Source organism: Sus scrofa, chromosome 15 (assembly GCF_000003025.6).
Source record: "Sus scrofa isolate TJ Tabasco breed Duroc chromosome 15, Sscrofa11.1, whole genome shotgun sequence".
NCBI classification, from domain to species: domain Eukaryota; kingdom Metazoa; phylum Chordata; class Mammalia; order Artiodactyla; family Suidae; genus Sus; species Sus scrofa.
The window spans coordinates 31320179-31343471 of NC_010457.5; the positions used below are offsets into that span (position 1 = coordinate 31320179).

General features: G+C 37.6%; 1 protein-coding gene across 4 annotated transcripts in view; it reads right to left on the reverse strand.

Annotated features, from left to right (window-relative positions):
- The window catches only part of PTPN4 (protein tyrosine phosphatase, non-receptor type 4), a 197585-nt gene that overhangs the window by 14785 nt on the left and 159507 nt on the right, over positions 1-23293 (reverse strand). For all 4 annotated transcript variants that reach the window (XM_003133309.4, XM_005654169.3, XM_005654170.3 and 1 more), the window contains exons 17-26: positions 22909-22992; positions 22758-22814; positions 16171-16327; positions 12453-12619; positions 11281-11371; positions 11135-11196; positions 7190-7336; positions 4755-4883; positions 1739-1887; positions 246-381 (exon numbers count right to left, since the gene is read on the reverse strand). In XM_003133309.4, the coding sequence (XP_003133357.1) occupies positions 246-381; positions 1739-1887; positions 4755-4883; positions 7190-7336; positions 11135-11196; positions 11281-11371; positions 12453-12619; positions 16171-16327; positions 22758-22814; positions 22909-22992 (1179 nt within the window). The remainder of the gene's footprint in view (positions 1-245; positions 382-1738; positions 1888-4754; positions 4884-7189; positions 7337-11134; positions 11197-11280; positions 11372-12452; positions 12620-16170; positions 16328-22757; positions 22815-22908; positions 22993-23293) is intronic.

The following is a 23293-nucleotide window of genomic DNA, read 5'->3' on the forward strand; positions in this document are numbered from 1 at the left end:
AGGAACCATGAGTTTCGGGTTCGATCCCTGCCCTTGCTCAGTGGGTCAAGGTTCTGGCGTTGCCGTGAGCTGTGGTGTAGGTCACAGACGCGGCTTGGATCCTGCGTTGCTGTGGCTCTGGCGTAGGCTGGCGGCTACAGCTCAGATTCGACCCCTAGCCCGGGAACCTCCATATGTCGCAGGAGCGGCCCAAGAAATGGCAAAAAGACAAAAAAAAAAAAAAAAAAGAAATATGTAGTACTTACAGGTGTTTGAATCATCATGGCTCGCTGATCTCTCATTGTTCTTACAATATCTAGTGGATAAACTGGTTGATTGCATTCAATGAGACACATGGCTGTTTCCATAGTAATAAGAACCCCAGTTCTTCCAATACCAGCACTAGAAAAGACAAATGTGGGACAAAATCTTACTCATACTGTTCTGTTAAACTTCTTGTGCTTTTTGTGAAGAAAATTAGAGTACCAAATCATATTATGGTAGAAGAATTATTTAGTTTTAATATTTTAGAGTAACAAAAGTAGCAAGCCAACTGGAAACTATTTTGAAAACCAAAATAAAATTCACACTAAATACAGATTAAATGGTTTGTATCTACACTCTCTCCCACTCTTGGTTTTAAAACACAATTTTAAAAGAGTTACATTTCAGTTTTTAAAAGGTGAACAAAGTACAGAAGCTTTAAAATGCAAAGTAAGAATTACAATAATAAATCATTAACAAGCATGCAAAAGACAGCTATTTTACACACTCAAAAAATCAGTTTTTAAAGCCAAATTTAATTTTGATTTACCACTGAGATAGTTAAGAACAACTCTGTGAAGTATTCTCTGTGAAGGTGGATACAGTAGCGACGGGGACTAAGGATATGAAATGGCCAAATGTGTCCACCATTCCTGCATTTTGCCTCTCATATATTTGGTCTACAATCTGCTCTTAAAAAGTGTTGGAAAGTTTAAGAATAAGCAGATACCTTAATACATCCTCTGAATAAAGCACTTAGTAATAAAGGTGATCAGGATGAGGAGAAAGTAATTTCTGGATCTCAATCTCTGGGTCAGTGGCAGTAAGGCTAGAGTCATTGTATTTGGTCCATTGGGGGCAGAAGGAGGCCTGAGTCTGCAAGGAAGGGAGTGGTCTGCTACTGTTCACTGGGAGCTCTTGGAAGTGGCAGACCCTGTGATGGCACTGGGCAGAGCCATTTCAAGACAGGTGAGATGCTCACCAAATGTCCTAAAAGGGGCCAGGAAGGAGTACCTTGCTGGAGGGAGAAATATAAACTTTGGACAGCAACCAAATTCCTACAATTTTGTATTTCATCAAATCTGAGATACCATTAATTTTAAGACGTAACTCAATTTCAGAGATGTTGAACTATAAAAAAGACAAACTTCTAAGAGTCAATGTGGTATTATTTTTACTCATGATAAAATTCCTGCCAATCATATGTTAAAACATACCCTTTGCCTCCTACCTTCAGAGCATAACTCTGAGTTCTCTCTAATTATTAGAGTGACAACAACAGCTTAAAGAAAAAATAAAAGAGGTATTCCTTTTACAAAAAACGATGTATGTAGGAACTCCTGTGTGGCTCAGCAGGTTAAGGATCTGGTGTTGTCACTGCTGTGGTTCAGGTTTGATCCATGGCCCGGGAACGTCTGTATGCTGCAGGGGCAGTCAAAAAGAAAAAAGAGACATATTTTAGTCAGTTAATCATAAAAGACAGAAAATAAAATACCTGCAATGAACAACAATAGGTTCTTCCTTGCCGGCCCTCTTATTTCGTACATGACAAACAAAATCCAGAAAGTCACTTGAATCATCAGGGACCCCATGGTCAGGCCAGGCTATATACTGGATCTGAGTGAGTTGACGACTCTCATTTTTCTAAGTATAAATGAAAAATTATGCACCTGACTTAGAAAAAAATCCTTAAAATATAAACATTCCTGTCATTTTAATTTTAGAAGAAAAGCAAAAGAAACTATCCACATTGCCTCCCCCTAAAAAGTAATGTATAAACTCAATAAAACCCAAAAGTTCAAGTTCAAGGAAAAAAAAAAACATTTTATAGAAACACTTGTATCCATTTAAGTATCAGTTACTTGGATTATTATTCTTCTTATAAACCAATTTCTATATTTGTGAAGTAATTTTAGAATGATAATCAAGTAAACAGGAAAAAACAGATTAAGATCCCAGAGATACCTTTAAAGAAAACTAAAGAATTATTAGGTGTGCAAAAATTTTTTAAGGAAAAAAAATTGGGGGGGGGCTGGGGGAGGCCACACACACCACATGTGCAAGGTCCCAGGCTAGGGGTCCAATCAGAGCTGCAGCTGCTGGCCTACACCACAGCCACAGCAATGAGGGATCTGAGCTGCGTCTGTGACCTATACCACAGCTCATGGCAACTCCAGTCCAGATCCTTAACCCACTGAGCGAGACCAGGGATTGAACCTGCATCCTTTTGGATATTATTCAGGTTCATTACTGCTGAGACAGGATGGGAACTCCAAAAAAAATTTTTTTAATGAACAAAGTTGGGCTAATCCTGATAAACACAAGTGAAATTACGAAAATAGGAAAATAAAATTTCGAAATAAATGTAGATTAAAAACTGGAGATGATAAAGGTAAAAATCAAATCAGGACTCTCTTTTTTGGGGAGTCAAGAGTTGATATAAGAGAGAAAGAAAGGTATTGAATTTATATATTGTGGTTCAAATCTCAACTTTACCAGTTAAGACAGTATTTCAAAGCCTTACTTTCTTCAACTGAAAAATGAAATAACATTTACACCTCAAAGGGAGAGTCTTATATTAAAAGGATTCAGTGAGAGGATCCCATAAATCAGCCAATCACAACTGTTTGGAATCATATGTTCAATAATTGATAGATACAGTCATTCAACACTATGAAATCTGGTTATTGTCATTTATATTACATGGAGCTTCTAGATAAGATAAGACCATGAAAGAAAAGGTAATTAAGAGAGAATTCCCAGGAATTCCCTGGTGGTGTAGCAGGTTAAGGCTCCAGTGCTGTCACTGCTGTGGCTCAGCTTCGATCCCTGGCCCAGGAACTTCTGCATGCCCCAGGAGCAGCCAAAACAAAAACAAAAACACAACATGCTGATTTTCTTGCCTCTGTTAAAAAAGAGAGAAGAATTCCCTAAGTGATCTCAGTTTAATTTGGTAACTGATTTTTCAGATGAATTGAAGACTTCTAATTTAGACTATTTTTTACTATGTTAACAAAAGAATTTAATGGTGCCTTAATCTACAAGAATGGGTAATGTAAAGCCATATTTTATTATGTTTTGGGGTAGTATCTATCTGTCTGTCCATCTATCCAGCCACCCACATATGTATGTATTTATGGTAGCAAATTAATTTTCCCAATTATATTTCACTCAAATTTTAGAAACTGATTTGTGTCTTAGCATAATTCTGAGGTACTAAGAGTTGCAAAGAAAAGCCATTATAATATATAAAACTGCCTTGGAATATCTACAGGTGGAGTACAATATAGGAACTATGCTGAAGAAACACACATCATTGTATGTAACCATATTCACAGCTTATCTATTTAGGAAAATGAAGACAGTAGCTTCTTAGCTTGGTTTTTACATATGACCAAGAGTTAAACAGTAAATATCCAATAAATCCAAAATTCATTCTGATAGTTATCTCTTGCCCATAACATTTTGAACCTTCGTTTAATTTTTTATTTCTTGTGACTTTAGCTTGATTCAGTGCCAGATCCCTTTAATAAATTGGCACCATTTCTGGTCAGTAAGGCCCCTTGTCTTGCTGGACTCTTTTAATCACACCTGGGGAGGGGTGCAGTGGGGGTGGTATGTGGTTCTCATTTCCATGGACGCCTGTGCTGCCTGCTCTTCTCCATCATTATTTCTCTCCTCTTCCAGCCTCTTCAGAATCACAGGAGCTGGTACAGGCACTGAAAGTGGGTGCACTGTCTCTGGCAAGCCTCACAAGCCCTCCACACATATCTTCCAAGCCATCATTTATTAGTCAGTTTTCACTTCTGGCTTTGTATTTGGAAGCCAAGTGGAGTGACCCAGGTAGCAGTAAGAAAAATTAACATGAGAAAGCTATAATCTGGAGTTCCCGCGGTGGCAGTGCCAGGATGCAGGTTCAATCCCTGGCCCTATGCAGTGGATTAAAGGATCCGGTATTGCCACAGCTGTAGTGTTGGTTACAGCTGTGGCTCAGATCTGATCCCTGGCCTGGGAACTCCGTATGCTGTGTGTGGCATGGCCAAAAAAAAAAAGAAGAAAGCTATAATCTGCCTGATGTCAGAGGGTTCTGCCTATGATCTTTTTCTCCTTAATGAGAAAACTATGAAATTGATCTGCTCTACTCTTTAAAAAACTGGAATAATTGATAGTTTTGATTGTGCTTTCCATTTCTACTCCAACACTTTATTGATGTTACTTGGAGGAAGAAACTTTTATAACCAACACCCCTGGTATAATTTTTATGAATAGGAAAGGTATTAAGAGTAGCAAGTATTATTTACTAAATTATTTTTCACTGATCATTCATACTTACCTTCAGAAGCTAGAAATACACTTATAATAGCAGAATACATTTCATAAGATTCTAAAGTATCCCAACGAAGCAAATAGTTCAGCAATTTTTTTTATATTTCCTAGTAACTAGGACTCATCTTTTGAAGTCTTTACCTTGAACACAACAGTTCTAATCAATGGATATCCTGCCTTCCTACCTCCTGGTTAAATAGTGTCATCTTCCTGAAGACATAGGCAGTGTTTCCTTCTTCTGAGTGACAGGTGACTTGGTAGCATCCATAGGATGAACTTCCTGTGGGTTCTGGCCAATACTGGTGACATTTAACCTGATATCAACAGATTTTAGAAATATACATAATTTAGGTTCTCTAATTTAAAAACGTTTCAATTTTTAAGAACTTTCAAACTTACAGAAAAGTGACAAGAATAATTTAATGAACCCCCACAAACCCTTCACCTACATCTGCCAACCAGCAACATTTTTTTCTCTTTATAATAACAATCTGTTTGGATATATTTTGAGACTGCAAATATCTATTTACAAGCCTCCACTGAATGTTTTACCATTCATGACTAATTCTTGCCTGAACTAATTACTACCATGACAGTGGCAAAATGGTACACTAATTTTGATATTTCTTTGATTTAAGTTAACAATGCAAAAGAATCTTCAGAGTTCCTGTCGTGGTGCAGTGGAAATGAATCTGGCTAGCATCCATGAGGACGCAGGTTTGATCTCTGGCTTTGCTCAGTGTGAGCTGTGGTGTGGGTCACAGACATGGCTCGAATCTGGCACTGCTATGGCTGTGGTATGGGCCAGCAGCTACAGCTCCAATTCGACCCCTAGCCTGGGGATCTCCATATGCCGTGAGTGTGGCCCTAAAAAAGACAAAAAAGAAAGAATGAAGGAAAAAGAATCTTCAACTAAAATGCCAACTGCAGTGTGACTGGATTACTTTGCTGTACAGTAGAAAATTGATAGAATACTGTAAACCAGGTATAATGGAAAAAATAAAAATCATTATAAGATTAAAAAAAAAAGAAGTTTAACTTATCAAAAATAAATGAAATGCCAAATGCAATCCATTTATTTTCATAATTAGGATTAAAAAAAACCCCACTTTACTGACATACAATTCACATACCATTCCATTCAGCCATAAAATACACTATTCAATTTTTCTTTTTGCAGCACCCAAGGCATGTGGAAGTCCCTGGGCACAGAGATCAAACCTGTGCCATAGCAGCAGCCCAAGCCACAGCTGACAATGCTGGATCCCTAACCCAGTGAGCCATAAGAGAATGCCAATTGTATATTCATGGAGCTATGTAACCATTACTACAATCACTTCTAGGACATTTTCATCACTCCCCAGAGAAACCCATACCTGCGGGTAATCAGTGTGCATTTCTCTAATTCATCATCCTTCCTCCACTCCAGACCTAGGCAACCACGGATCTACCTTCTGTTCCCTATGAATTTGCCTTCTTTGGACATTACATATAATGGAACCATAAAATATGCAGACTTTGGTAAATGGCTTTGTTCACTTAGTACATTTTCTAGGTTCATCCATGTAGCATGTATCATTTTTTCCATACCTTTTTATTGTCAAGTAATATTCAATTGTATGAATATACCACATTTTATCTGGTACATCTGGACTGTTTCCACTTTGGGGCTGTTAAAAATAATGCCATCATGAACACCTGCATACAAGTTTTTGTATGGAGATATATATATATATACACACACACGTATGTATTTTGCTTTTTAGGGCCATGCTTGTGGCACGTGGAAGTTTCTGGGCTAGGGGTCAAATTGGAACTGCAGCTGCCAGCCTATACCATAGCCACAGCAATGCAGGATTGGAGCCATGTCTGACCTACATCACAGCTCATGGCAACACTGGATCCTTAATCCACTGAGTGAGGCCAGGGATTAAACCTGGATCCTCATGGATACTAGTTGGGTTCGTTACCACTGAGCCATAACAAGAACTCCTGGATATATGTTTATAATTCTCTGGGTACACCTAGGAGTGAAATTGCTGAGTTACAATAATTCTATGTTTAGCCTTTTGAAGAACTGACAGATGGTCTTCTAAGGGGGCTGCACTATTTTACAAATACCATTTTCTTCACACCATCATCAACACTTGTTATTATCTGTCTTCTTTATTTTAGCCATCCTAATAGATATGAATTAGTATCACACCATGGCTTTGCTTTGCACTTCCCTGATGGCTAATGATGCCAAGCATTTTTTCATGACCTTACTGTCATATAAATATCTTCATGGGAGAATCATCTATTCAGATTCTTTGGCCATTTTAAAATGTGGTATTTGTTACTTTATTGTTAAATTGTATGAATTCTTTATAAATCCCTCATCAAGTATATATTAATCCATTTAAATAATAAGCTAATACCTATATCACATGTATTATAACACATTTATTATGTGTTGGTCACAGTTTTAAGCACTTAATCAAAATGATTCTTATGATACCATAAGAAAGGAAGTTTAAAACTTACAAAAGCAACTAAATCAACATGAATACTGACAGTATTAATAAGCAATGTAATTTGAAAAAAGTCAAGCAAGGTGTAAGATTCAAGTACGACTTACTCTGCCCCGTTCAACTTGTGTGGTCAACATGACAACCATGGAGGACCCTTGTTCCCAAGTCATCTGCCAAAAATCAGTACAAGTGTGTGGTAATGGCCCTTGACAAGCAATGTACTGATTTATAATTCTAGAAGAAGGAATTTCCATCTAAAAAGAAAAAAAGCACAAAAACAAAATCATTTGCATTATTAATTTTTATTATGATCAAACATATAAAAATCATCTACTAAATAACTGAATACAACTAACCTCAATAAAGTGCAAAGTTAGTAAAACAAATCTTTATCAACAATTTATTTTATTTGTAGAAGAAATTTCTTGGCAATGTCCAGTAGTTATACATATTTATCTTTTTATTAGTGGAAAAAGGAATTTAAATATTTTCTAAAGTACTCTTTTGGTTTTAAAAGTAGTTTTTCAGGGAATCATGTTCCAGAGGCAGAGACTTGGTATAGAAATAAGAAATATTTGTCTCTACATAGAAAAAAAGCTTACAGTTTCCAAAGGGGAAGAGAGGGAGGGATAAATTAAGAGTTTGGGATTAGCAGATACAAACTACTAAGTATTAAATGAACAACAAGGTCCTACTGTAGAGCACAGGGAACTATATTCAATATCCTGTAATTAACTAATAGAAAAGAAAAAATAATATTTTGTTTCTAAAAACTTATTAAAAAATTTGTGAAGGGCAAAAATTCTGCTTAGTTTAGATTTTTTGTATCCATGATATAATATATAAATTATGTAATATGTACATCATTATATATATTATATATATACAACATGAAAACATATTAAAAAAAATTTTTTTTTTCTTTTGAGGGCTGTACATGGCATATGGAAGTTTCTGGCTAAGGATCAAATTGGAGCTGCAGCTGTTGGCCTATATCGCAGCCACACCAATGCCAGATGTGAGCCACATTTGTGATCTACATTGTAGCTCATGACAATGTCAGATCCTTAACCCAGGATGAGGTTAAGGTTCCCTGAATGAGGCCAGGGGAAAAAACCTGCATCCTCATGGATACTAGTTGGGTTCTTAATCTGCTGGGACACAATAGCAACTCCATGGAAAAATATTTTAAATTCATTATTTTCAGAAAGTAAGACTGAGGAAGATAAGTCATCATCCTATTACATTTTTACAACTGAATTAAAAAAAAAGAGAAGGTGACATATGCACATGGCAAGTAGAAGGACACCAGCGGGTGAGAAGAGAAAGAAGTCTCTTTTCCAGCCCAGCCTCCAGTTCCCACCCAGGGGGCAAGTCTTTCTTCCAGTTCCTAATATATCCTTTCAGAGATGTTCTATGCACAACACACAAATATACATGCAAAACTGTCTTCCTCTTTTTTCCATAAAATATAAATGTATGAGAAAACTCTGTAATAATCCATGATCCCTTATCCACATTCTCAAATTCCCAAAGCTCTGAACGGTAAGTTTGTTGTTGTTTTCTGGCACACCTAACCTAACCGGGACTCATCTGACAGCAATATCTGACCTGAACTGACCTAAGACTGTTTATAATCAATCTGTCCCACTTAGTGGGACAAGCCATAGTTTGTGCTGGGGCAATGCCCCATAGTGTGGTGGGGACCTTACTTATTACAGTATATGGTATAGGCACTGAATAACCTTTCAGAAAGCCCAAACATTCTGAATCCCAAAGCATATTTGATCCCAAGGTTTCAGATAAGGGATGTAGACTTGTACATGGTATTATCAAATTCTTTAATATTTTAATCTTATAGGTGAAAAATGGTAATTTCTTACAGTATTTTCTTTTTTTTTTTTTTTGTCTTTTTGACTTTTCTAGGGCTGCTCCCATGGCATATAGAAGTTCCCAGGCTAGGGGTCTAATGGGAGCTGTAGCTGCCAGCCTATGCCAGATCCACAGCAACGCGGGATCTGAGCCACGTCTGTGACCTGCACCACAGCTCGTGGCAATGCTGGGTCCTTAACCCACTGAGCGAGTCCAGGGACCTAACGCACAAACTCACGGTTCTTAGTCGGATTCATTAACCACTGAGCCTTGACGGGAACTCCTGGTACTTTTCTTTATGTGACTTAAGTTGAGCGTATTGTTCATTTTAAGTGTATGCTGTTATTTTTCTAAGTGTTGTAACAGTATTGCCATTTTTCTTAAAAAAAAAAAAATGCCTTAGCAGAGAACAGCTGAATCTCATTATTCAGATTCTGTATTTGCAAATTTGCCTACTTGCTAACATTTACTTGTAACCCCCAAAGACTTGCAGGGTGTCTGTAGTCATCTGCAGACATAGCCAAAGAGGTGATAATTCTGAGTCACCTCAAAGTCAATATTAGCTAGAAATGTGCACAAGATATCATCTTGCTTTCCTGTTTCTGCTCTAATGTTATAAACAAGTGTCCTTTTGGGGTCTATAAAGGGCCATGTTAAAAAAAATTTTGTGCTTTTTGGTGATTTCACTGTTTAAAATGGCCCTATATATCCCCTTGGAGCAATGATTCAGTATTTGCTTATTCTGTGTTCATGAAGACTTCATAGACTTTCTATCACCCAAAATAAGAATGACTGTAAGTGATATATTTAAGCTTAAAAAAAAATCATCTGTGGTTAGTGTCTAGATGACACGAGTCTGGCATCTGTTGGCAGCTCTTTGAGCTGCACAACAGTGTACCAGGGAGGACCCTCATACTACTCTCTCTACTTTTGTATGGATTTGAAAATAGTCATAAGCTTTAAAAAAAGGTTTTCAACAACTGTCTTTGTGTATCTTTTATTATTTTCATTGTACTGTTTTTATTTTTCTTATTCATTTATAGAGCTCTTTGTATACTGAAGAAAGGAGCTTTTTGTAGTATTTTAAATTTAGTTTCTAAAATACAGCATTTAAAAATTCAGTTTGTCGGGAGTTCCCGTCATGAAGCAGTGGTTAATGAATCTGACTAGGAACCATGAGGTTGCGGGTTCGGTCCCTGCCCTCGCTCAGTGGGTTAATGATCCGGTGTTGCCGTGAGCTATGGTGTAGGTTGCAGACACGGCTCGGATCCCGAGTTGCTGTGGCTCTGGCGTAGGCTGGCAGCTACAGCTCCAATTAGACCCCTAGCCTGGGAACCTCCATATGCCGCGGGAGCGGCCCAAGAAATGGCAAAAAGACCAAAAAAAAAAAAACTTCAGTTTGTCGTCTGATTTTAGCACTTTGTAAACATCTCCAAAATTAAAACTTTCACAATGCCAAATTCACCAAATTTTTTTTATAGTTTAGATATGTCTACTTTCTGAGATTTTAAATTATTCTCATATATTTTCTCCAAGTACTTTCATGACTCCATCTTCATTCGTATTTTGATATATCTAGAATATATGCTGACATTGAGTAAGTGAAGTATTTATAGGTAATGATACGATGTATGGATCTGTTTCAAACAGTCTGGATGAGGGGGGAAGAGATACAGACAGGTGGGGGGTACAAGTGCAACAAAGCTGGCCATGAACCCACAACTGAGTTATGAGTGTAAGAACATTAGTTTTACTTTTTCCTCTACTTTTCTATGTTTGAAATTTTCTGGATTATGAAATTAAGGAAAAAGGCAAGTAATGATCCTTCTTCTCCTCTCCAAGGGGGGAAATGCCTCTTTACAAATGATATATTCTAGACAGCTGACCCAATCTATTCACCAGATAATCTGTCTTATCTTCAATGACTTTTAAAGGCTACCTCTACCATAAATAAAGTTCTAGTATTTATTTCTATTTCTGCACTATTCTTTTCCACTGCCCTGTGTATATTTAATATACCAGTACCAAATTATTTCTTTACATATTAATCTTATAAAAATTTTCATTATCTGAATGTTTTAATAGTCTCTCAAGGTTAGGCTTTTAACAAAAAGGAATAAATCTCAAATTTACAGTGGCCCCTCTCATTCCAAATGACAAAGGTATAATTAAAAACTTACATTTATATAATTTGCATTAATATAGTCTTCATTGCCCTTTAAAATGACCCGTGTAGCATCATCTGAAAAAATTTAAAAGGAAGAATGTTTTAATAAAGTTATGTTTAAAAGATGAGGCTTAACATACAGAGAGGGTAGATACTTACAAGGTGAAATATCTCTATATCTATTTTTGGAAATGTTCTGAGGTAATTTGGCACAAGACATTGTCATTCCAGGTTTTTTCCGATATAGTTGCTTAAAAAAAAAAGTATAAGGTGAGTCCAGAAAGGCATCAAAAGTTTTTTTGTTTTTCAAACTTGTTTCTATGCTATCAAGAAATACGTTTTTTCCTTAGAATACCTCATCAATACAATTATGTACCTTAGGGTATTGAACCAGATTTGCAAAGTTCAATTCTGCACAACTTCTGAAATTAATTATATACTTTTTGAAAAATAGTAAAACAAGTAAAAACAATTTTGCTTACAGCAAAAGTACCTGAAGGTTTGAAGAACAAATATGCAAAAAGCATTTAGCTTTCATTTAATTTAGATATATTTACAAGAATAATTGATGTGTCCTAAATATTTTATAATCACAAATGTTTTATTGCCACTTATCTATAACATACTTCAGAGCAACAAATATTAATGATGGCTACACTGACAGAACTAGAGAAGGATTATATATGACAAGGTACAAAAATGATTTTCCTTTAACTCAGCAATTTTAAATCTATAATAGTCTTATCTCCATCGGCAACCTTTCATAAAAAGTTAATTTAATTATAGAAAAAGTGTAGTTTGATGACATACCTATAAGATCTCCTTAGCTGTCTCTTTTATTTATTTATTTAATTAATTTATTTATTCATTTGTCTTTTTAGGCTTGCACCCGTGGCATACGTAGGTTCCCAGACTAGGGATTGAAATGGAGCTGTAGCTGCCGGTCTACACCGCAGCCATAGCAATGTGGGATCCAAGCCGCATCTGTGACCTACACCACAGCTCACGGCAGCACTGGATCCTTAACCCACTAAGCAAGGCCAGGGATCGAACCTGCATCCTCATGGATACTAGTCAGATTCCTTTCCCCTGCGCCACAACGGAAACTCCCTTATCCCTCTCTTTTAAACAGACATCTATCGATGAAACCATAGCTAGTGTTTTGGGGAGCAATTTTTGAAACTTTGCATGTGGGAACTCTTTATGTCAAATATTTCTCAGAATAATACTTTATCGTATAAACTATAACTGACAGTAGATGAGGCAGTCAAGAAGCCATGACATTAATTAGAAAATATGGGCAAACGCCTTTTCCCTCCGATACTACTTACATCGAACTGAGTTAGTACTGTTCCAGTGATGAGCCCCTCGGCTAGCTGGATCATGGACTCGCGCAGGGAATGATCATCCTGATGGCCGCTATCTAGTGGGGCTTTCTCAGGAATGTACTGGAAGTCTGGCTCATTTTCCAGCTTTTCTTCCACTACATCATATACAGCTACAAAAACAAAATCAAAAAGACTCGTGAAAAACTTAATGAACTGCCCAAAGAAATTTACTGGGTATTATTGAATTTTGTGTCAGGAAAAATATTCATTTATTCATAACTCATCAGATCTGAGTCTGAAGCCACTATGTATGGGCCAAGAGTGGCCTTGGAATTGAAGTACCCTTGAGGAAAAGAAGGTTTTTGGCCATATTGCTGACAATGTCTGTAACTTGAAGAGACATTAAGAAAAAAAGGAACTGCCAAGAAGCCGCTCAGAACAGATCTGCCCTTAATTTATGGGACCCAGGGCAAGAGGACAAATAAAGGCCTATATTCTGTATGTCTAGACACAGAAAGTTACATATAAACTGAACAGAATGCTAAACAAAGTATGTTCTATTCTCACTCCTTGGCATACCTACAAATCAACTTGGGAGGCCAGATTTCAAATGAGAATTCTAGGCCAGAATTCATGGTCATGGCACTGTGAGAGCCAGACGCTAGACTGTGGCCCGTGGCCCACCCTCCTTCTTTCCCAGCCTCAGCTCTACTCTTTAACATGGGGGCCTGTAAACACATCCATGAACTTCCCAGCTCTCACTGAAGCCTATTCTACATCCCGACGGAAATTACTTCCTCTATGCTATACTGTGATCAACCCTTGGGATAATAAGACCTGGGAAGAAATGGTCCTTCAGACCCAGGAAGTGAAGTGGGCTCAGAGTTCTTTGGCCAGAGTGTTGAGGGTTGAAAGAAGTAGTCCAGAAAGGAGGGAAAGTCCCAGGTGATGCCCTGGCTGCCCCACTGGTCCTGCAAAATCTTGACCCCCATGGGGAGGGGCAAAACTGAAGCAGAGTGGAGCCCTTTGAAGGATGCAGTCAAGCTTTTGCCCTTGTATAAGAGGTTTCATTCCTGCTCAAACATGTACGCAGTTTTGAGAAGAACAGATTTCTGAAGTGAAGAATGAAAAAAGACAGAATATGTAAATGCATTTTGTCTGTGAAGAAATAAGATTTAAAGGGGAAAAGACTGGGAAAAACAAGCTCTTTTTTTTCTGACTTTTTGGCAAACATATTTTAAATTTTGATAACACATTATTCTTTAAAAAATGGACATGACAGGATATCTCTGGTGGCTCCGTGGGTTAAGGATCCTGTGTTGTCACTGCCACTGCTATGGTGTGGGTTCTATCCCTGGTCTGGGAACTTCAGTATGTCAAGGGTGTGACCAAAAAAAAAAAAAAAAAAAAACCAAAAAACCATGACAGACCCACATTGAGAGTGAATAAGAGAATTTAGGTCCTACAGGTCCTAGTCTGGATTTTGATGGTAAAATAATATTCGAAAGATCTTTTGCCAAAAAAGTAGGCCCTAAGTGGGTTCCTCTTAAAGTATAAATGGGGTGATTTGGAACTGTGAAAAGGCTATGACTTTTCTATTATATAGACTTTTGTTCTATTCTGCCTCTATACTAGTCATGAGTTTGTGAGCACATAACTCAATGTCTCAATGCCTACATGCCTTCAACTACAAAATTAGGATAATTTATTTATCTCACTGGGAGGTCAAATGAGAATATGTAAAAGCCCAGGTGTATGGAAAGCATTTAATTACTATTAGCTAATATTATTAAGTTCTTTAGAACCTGATATCAAGAGAAAAGAGAAAAAAACAAATTGAGAGATAATTCTTAGTATAAATTTAAGTTGCTTTATGTGACATAAAATGCCTTGTTTTTAGGCATTTTTAATCACCTAAATATCAGATTTAAAAGAATGAGTTCCTAAAAAGTTAAAATACAATGTTCTGTTTAAGTCCTTTGAATTTTCCTAGAAAGTCAATTCTAGACCATGAATGCAGAAAAATACGAAGTATAGGCATATCTCACTTTATTGTGCTTCTCCGATAACTGTGTTTTTTACACATTGAAGGTTTATGGTAACCTTGTGTTAAGCAAATCTCTTGATGCCATTTTTCTGACAGCATTTGTTTACTTTGTGTCTCTGTGTTACAGTTTGGTAATTCCTGCTATATTTCAAACTTCTTATTACTATATTTGTTATCGTGATCTATGATCAATGATCTTTGATGTTACTATTGCAAAAAGACAACTTGCTAAAGGCTCAGATGATGGTTAGCATTTTTAGCAATAAATCATTTTTAAATTAAGGTATGATTTTTTTTTAGACATGATGCTTTTGCACATTTAATAGACTACAGCATAGTGCAAACATAACTTTTTTTATTTTTTTAATGGCTGCACCCTCAGCATACGGAAATTCCTGGGCCAGGGATTGAATCCCAGCCTCAGCTGCAACCTATGCTGCAGCTGCAGCAACTCCATATCCTTTAACACACTGTGCTGGGCCAGGGATAGAACCCTTGCCTCTGCAGCAACCCGAGTTACTACAGTCAGATTTTTAACTACTGCACGACTAGTGGGAACTCCAAACATAACTTTTATATGAACTGGGAAACCAAAAAATTCATGTGACTTGCTTATTGTGGTATTTTCTTATTGTGATGGTCTGGAACCAAACCCACAATATCTCCAAGGTTTTCTTGTAGAGCAGATGAAATGAAAATGTCTGTTGGTACCCAAAAAGCAAAATGGGTGGTATGTGGGGGGAATAGGCAGAGTTCCAATTATATTGTACTTCCCTGTGGTACATAGCCAGCAAGTGGGCATGAGGCATTAATCAATACTTATTCTTGTGGTTAAAAGCTATGATTAATATAAAACTATTCAGAACAAAACTAGAAGAACTGTCTAATGCTAGGAGGGATGGGCTTCAAGAATCTTTCTCTTAGATGAGACTGATGAGTGCTGAGGAAACTTGGAACAATGCCATTGTGGATTCTGGCTCAAGGATTGGGATTGTTGACTGGAGAAAAAGGACAGCTTTTGGTAAAACCCTTCTGAAAAAACTGCTGAGAGACTGAACTTATTCTGTATTAAATTTACTCTCATAGCCAAAGCGGTAGAATTAGGAACAATGGGAGTGAAGGAAGATGGACTTTTAGATCAGTTACTAGTTCACACTGTCCAAAACGGGAATGAACTGCTTCAGGAGCCACTGGTGTTCCACGTGGCAGGATACCCTTGAGGTTGTTGTGGAAACTGAACTATAGCTTGTTATAGTTTTCTAAACGTGTAACAGAGGTCTAAATTTACTCTTTCATTCAGCAAGTGTATCTGAGCACCTGGAGGAGAGGGGGTCTATGGCAACTATGGTGGTCAGAGAGAACTTTGTGAGGATGACATCTGAGCAGAAACCTGGATGAAATGAGGGTATAAGTCATACAAAAATCAAGAAGCATATTTTAGGCAGAAGGACCATCCAGGAGGCCGGCACAGAGGACAGGAGAGTGAGGAAGGCTCAGTGGCAGGCAAGGTAGCTAATAATTTGGATTTTACTCCATGGGCGAAGGAAGCTGCTGTGCTGTGAGCAAGAGACTGACATGACATGACCTATGTTCTAAGAAGCCCACTCTGGCAGCTGTGTCAAGTAATAAAAATTAATGAATTATAAAAATACCCAGTGCTCATAGAGTACTCACCGTTAGGTCGAACTAGCAGGACGAGCTCCCCAGAATGTTTCTCACAGCTAGCTTTAATAAACAGGACCACCTGATCATGGGTATGTTCCGCAATGTCCCGACCATTGATCAGTACAACTTGGTCCCCTTCGTTCAATCGAGGGACACACAAGTCAGCCTGTAATGGGATTCAAGTAAGGTTTCAGATTTGCACACAGCTTTCTGGAAGTAAGTCATGGGAATTTACTTATATTTATTTATTTACTTACTTTTTTTTGGTTTAACTTTTATTTATTATTTTATTTTATTTTCCCACTGTACAGCAAGGGGATCAAGTTATCCTTACATGCATACATTACATTTACATTTTTTCCCCCACCCTTTGTTCTGTTGCAACATGAGTATCTAGACATGGTTCTCAATGCTACTCAGCAGGATCTCCTTGTAAATCTATTCTAAGTTGTACCTGATAAGCCCAAGCTCCCAATCCCTCCCACTCCCTCCCTCTCCCATCAGGCAGCCACAAGTCTGTTTTCCAAGTCCATGATTTTCTGTGGAGATGTTCACTTGTGCTGGATATTAGATTTCAGTTATGAGTGATATCATATGGTATTTGTCTTTGTCTTTCTGGCTCATTTCACTCAGTATGAGATTCTCTAGTTCCATCCATGTTGCTGCAAATGGCATTATGTCATTCTTTTTTATGGCTGAGTAGTATTCCATTGTGTATATATACCACATCTTCCAAATCCAATCCAAACTCCTTTTAAGTAGAGTTTTGTCCGGATATATGCCCAAGAGTGGGATTTTGGGGTCATATGGAAGTTCTATGTATAGATTTCTAAGGTATCTCCAGACTGTTCTCCATAGTGGCTATACCAGTTTACGTTCCCACCAATAGTGCAGGAAGGTTCCCTTTTCTCCACAATCCCTCCAACATTTGTTATTTTTAACTTTTATTTTCATACTTTTATTTATTTATTTTTGGTCACTTCTGCAGCACACAGAAGTTCCTGGGCCAGGGATTGAACCTGTGCCGCAACAGTGACTCAAGCCACAGCAGTGACAATGCCAGACCATATAAGCCACTGAACCATGAGGGAACTCTGGAATTAATTTTACGGATTCTAAGGCAGAACTAAAATTACATATAGTAAAATATCTATCCATTCACTCATCTGTTAAAAATATAAAGGCAGAAAGCTTGCTTTCCAATGAAGACACTATTTTTTCCCTTCATCATTAACAACATTTCCTTGGTGCCCTATTATAAACCTAGACATACAGATAAGACTAATGTTCTCAAGGTACACAGATCAAGGCAGCCCTCACCTTGCACTGTCCAGATACATACAAATTTCAGTTATCACAATTCAGTAAAATAACACCAGTCTTCCAACAACATGGTTCAAATTTCAGTTAACCACAATATATTAAGTGTGAATAACTACACAAAGTACAAAATTTGCTGTTGGCCCATCAGTCTAAAAATATAAATCATAAACATGCATCATGATTGGTGACCAATCAGGCCACTTCTTTCAGTCTGATGTGATTTCTCATCATGCATCTGTTATTCAGTTCATGTTGAGACAGCAAAGCAGGTACTTGTGTTGTCTGCTTGTCTCCTAGGGATAAATTCATGCAAAAATGGATAACCTCAAGAGCAACCTGGCCCAAAAAGTTAAAAGTGCAGCAAAGAAACAACAGGGGACAGTGCTGGAAGTGAAACCCAAATTGAACATAAAAGGAGCTACAGAAGAAAGAGTTGACAATGGACATATTGACACTTCTACTGTTTGAGAGACCCTAGATGCGCAGCAAAAGAAAATGAGAGAAGGTGAACTGATCACCATAAAGGAATGTAAGCAGCTATGACAAGAAGAATGAAGATGTCCGAGGAAGTGATGCTGACCAAAAACTTCTCAATACAGGAAATCCTGCAGATATTTCATATCACTGAAAGTGCAAAGAACCAGTGGAAGTGGAATTAAACTTAGAAAAGGATGATGACAACTTGCCAAGGCAAGAAAAAAATGCTCACTCTGTATTTTAAGTTATATGACAAAAAGATGAGCACTGTTCACCAAGTACCTGTGATAAGTTTCCACAAAGAAATAAAACACTTTAGTTCTCAACATTTCTAATTTTTTTAATTACAAGATATTAAATCAGTATTAGTTTTACTATTTTTTAAATTTCCTTACACATTTACAAGAGAAAGTATCATAAATTTTAACATTTTGATAAAAAAATTAAGGATCGTGGACACAAATCTTTCCCCACTGATTATCAAGAGCGCTTTGCACAGTTTCAGTGCACGGTGATCTGTACAGCTCTCCCACATGGGACGACTGCTTATATTTTTACTGAGAAAACAAGTACATAAGGTAAAAGAGATGAAGAGAAATATGCACAGCGAGTTCCAGGAACACAGTAATGAGAACACATGAGAGTCAAGTTTGAAGGATGATGGGGCTAGAACTTACAAAAAAGGGCTATGGCAGAGGCTTGAAAAAAACAGAAGCACAACTGAATTCTATTATAAACACAGTCAATAAAATCCCATGAGGTATGAAGATTAGTGGAAAGAGCCCTGATCTAGGAGCCAAGTCTTTCTCTGATGCTTATGAAGTCTGTAACTTGTAGATACTGAAGTCTGAAAATGGAGCAGATAACTGCTCTAATTATTTCACAGTTGTGAAACTTAATCTGAAAAATTCAAATTTAAGGTTGGAACTACTGTCTCTACTTGCTTCTTTTTCTACTTGCAGGGGTGAAAAAAAATCTCTGCATATCATGGCATATTGTTCCCATTATAACTGAAAGGAACTCTCTCACGCTTACTATTAAGCTGCCTTTTATCAGGTGTAATTTTTAATTTGCATTTCATTCTGATCTGGAAAGTCTAGATAAAATGAATTTCGTTGGGGCAATAGCTATTGGCTCAAATACGATTAGATAGGAAGAAAAACGTGACTTTGGGAATTATTTATCCATTTTAGAAAGGGTACAATATAAAAAATAAAATTAAAATATTTGAAACACAAGGAGTTCCCATCATGGCTCAGTGGTTAACAAACCCGACTAGCATCCATGAGGACTCGGGTTCAATCCTTGGCCTTGCTCAGTGGGTTAAGGATTCTGTGTTGCCATGAGCTGTGGGGTAGGTTGCAGATGTGGCTCGGATCCTGTGTTGCTGTGGCTGTGGTATAGGCTGGCAGCTACAGCTCCAATTGGACCCTAGCCTGGGAACCTCCATATGCTGCGTGGGCGGCCCTAAAAAAGCAAAACAAAACAAAACGAAAAACAAACAAAAAAATTGAAACATGATCTTTTCCCCTTAATCATCTAAAATGAGGTTTCTAACTGGAAGACTGTAATGGACCTTAAATTAATAACATATAAAAATGATAAATTTCTATTTATTTAATTTGTTCTAAATTCAGACATTTCTTATGGAACAAAGTTCTATGTGGCAGAAAGGAAACATTACCAATATAGTAATTTTTTTAGCCTAAAAGAAAATTTAGAGTCATAAAATTGTTGGACCTACTGCACCCCAATAAATTTTTTTTTTTTTTTTTTTTTGGCTTTTTGCTATTTCTTGGGCCGCTCCCTCGGCATATGGAGGTTCCCAGGCTAGGGGTTGAATCGGAGCTGTAGCCGCCGGCCTACGCCAGAGCCACAGCAGCGCGGGATCTGAGCCGTGTCTGCAACCTACACCACAGCTCACGGCAATGCCGGATCGTTAACCCACTGAGCAAGGGCAGGGACCAAACCCGAAACCTCATGGTTCCTAGTCGGATTTGTTAACCACTGCACCACGACAGGAACTCCCCAATAAAAATTTTTAAAAAATTCTGTTTGGAAATGACCTGAATATAGTTGACTTAACTGAAAACTATCCACATTCACTGCTCAGAAAAACCAGTATCTGTTCTTATGACTATTACAACTGGCACACAAAAAAGGTTTACTATCTTTTCTAATTATAAAAGCAATACATGTTTACTGCCATGATATAGACAATTAAAAAAGGAACATGGATGGAGTTTCCTAGGGGCTCAGTGGGTTAAGGATCCAGGGTTGTCGCTTCTGTGGCTCAGGTTCGATCCCTGGCCCGGGAACTTCTGCACCACGGTATATGGAAGTTCCCAGACCAGGGACTGAATCTGAGCTGCAGCTGTGACCTACCTCATAGCTGTGGCAATGCCTGATCCTTAACCCACTCTCCTGGGCCAAGGATCAAACCTGTGCCTCAGCAGCAACCTGAGCCGCTGCTGGATCCTTAACCCACTAAGCCAAAGTGCAAACTCCCATCACACAGTTTAAAGAGCTGACTAGGTCTACAAGATTATTAAGAAACCATTTCTTATGTTCTTCCCTATCATCTCCCCCTCTTTTAAAGCAACTTCTTTCAACATTTAGCTACATCTTCTGTCTTTGCCTCAGTATCTCTGAATAACATTCTAATTTTATTTTTCTTTAGTTTTTGTTTTAGACATTACCTAACTTTCTACTTGACAGATGAGAATTCAGCAATCTTTCATTTCCTCATCTGCAGGCCCAGATATCCACATATTTCCCAATACATACTGAAAAAAAAAATGATTTTGGACTATTTTCCCCATCTTTTACGCACATAGGGAAGATTCAGCAGTCATTTTGTACATCATATGCCTGTCTTGCCACCTCCAATCACAGGTGATTTTTTAAAAACAGGACATCTGATGCAAGCTGGATCTAAGAAGGGTCTGCTCCCTAGCAGTCTGTAATCTGGATTGAGGGGTCTAATGACTCTGGTTTGCTGAGCTGGGAATGTACAAATCCAGAAGTTACTAGAAGTCAGGTCCCTCACGTGAACTAAGGAGCAGAATGGTGGTCACCTCACAATTTCTTTTTAGCAGTCTTAGGACTCACGTCCTATCTGAAGGTAGCGTATTTCTGTGGTGCTAAGGTTACAGGACTTTGCTTAAAGCTAATAATAAGTATACTTTTCATTTAGAAGTATTTTATTTGAGGAAGCTTGAGAGATGAAGTTGATTCAGGGTACAAATTGGTTTGCACAGAGACAGAAGAATAGAACACTCACATAAAAATAAATAGAGGACGTTCCCTGGTAGTCTTGTGGTTAGGATTTGGCACTTTCGCTGCTGCAACCTGGGTTCGATTCCTGGTCTGGGAACTAAGATCCTACATCAAGCTGCTGTAAGCTGCTGCCACTACCAAAAAAGAAAGAGTCCTAATGATTTTAAAAGTTCTTCCTAGAAGTCTGACTGCCTTCCTATCACACTAGGTCTTGTGATATACCCCTATAGCTATATGAATTCCACGAGTACCCTGTGATCTGCAAGTAACAAAGTCCTTAAAATAACTGGCCTTTTTCTCTCAGGTTGCAGGTTCATACCTTTCCTAGGACAGACAGATAGTTAAATGATAATGGGTGCTGACTTAAAGTCCTTAAAGACCATTTAGGTGAATAAAAAAGTTAAACAGAATAGACAACAACATAAATGGGAATCTGAAAGCAATATCTGCTACATATAGAAGCAATAAAGATAATGTACTCACAACTTATTAAGAACTGTCCTTATGATGAGCAGAAAGTTCATGAATGCTAAAGCTGAATGATGCGGTACAGGTGTTCATCATAATGGATATGTAAAATACTTTCTCTACTTTTGTTTAGAATGTTTATAATAGAGTCTAAGGAGTTCCCACTATGGCTCAGCAGTAATGAGCCTGACTAGTATCCATGAGGACTTGGATTTGATTACTGGCCCCACTCAGTGGGTTAAAGATCTGGCGTTGCTGTGAGCTGTTGTGTAGGTTGTAGACACGGCTCGGATCCTGTCTTGCTATGGCTGTGGCACATAGACCAGCAGCTGCAATTCTGATTCGACCCCTAGCCTGGGAACTTATATATATATATATGCATGCTGTGGGTATGGCCCTAAAAAGCAAAGAAGGTTTAAAATAAATATTTTGTTTTATTTTTATTTAAAACTTTTTTCTTTTTATGGCCACACCTGTGGCATATGGAAGTTCCTAGGTTAGGGGTCAGAGCTACAGCTGCATCTGGGGCCGATGCCACAGCCACCCTAACACCAGAGCTGGGCCACATATGTGACCTCAGCCACAACTTGCATCAACATTGGATCTTTAACCTACTGAGTGAGGCCAAGGATCAAACCTGCATCCTCACAGACACTATGTTGGGTTCTTAACCCAATGAGCCACAACAGGAACTCCTAAAATAATTATTTTAAATAGAAAGTAAACAAACAGAATGTAGGTCAACAATTCTAAACAAAAAAACAAGCCAACAAAAGAGCAAACAAAAACTATACCTCTGTCTCCACTTTGCTGTTTAAAGGGGTTATTTTGACACACCCTAGCTTCTTCCTAAAAATAAAGATTTTAAAAACCCTTATAGAGAAGGAATAAATAAAAATTAACTTCTAAGCAACTTAAGAGATTCAGCCAACAGAATGTGATACTTGATGAAATTAAAAGAAATGATGATTTTATTCTTTTATTTGAACTAATAAAAATAGGTGTGTATTCTTGAAGATAGAGTTCACTGTAAAATTTCTGTAACTTACAGGTGTTCCTGGTGCAACTCGGGACACGATCACAGGCATCTTCTGGTCACATCCTCCCTTCAAAACAGATCAAATCAAGTATTAGTCAATTATTACCAAAACGGAAACATCTTAACTTAAAAACTGAGAATAAATATAAATTCTAAGTTACCTTTACATTGAATCCAAACCTTCCATTTTCATCAGGTTTCATTCTGATTAGAACAAGATTATCATGTGGAACACCACCATTAGGCTTTAAAAGACAAAAATAAATAACCTGTAATTCTCTTCATTGATAGTCTATCCTGCAGATATACAGGAAGCATGCTTACAGTATGTTGTTATTACTTAAAGCATATAAAGAATCATAATTTAAGTTTCTCTCATGCCCTCTCACTACTGCCAAGTGCAATAGGGGTTTTATGAATTAACTAATTACTTAATCACCTTGTCTCTAGAACTTTGTCTCAAAGTTTTGCATACAGCAAGTACTCATAAGTATTACATGCATACATGAATTCATGCTACTCCAATTTTCCCTTTTTTCTTTTTCG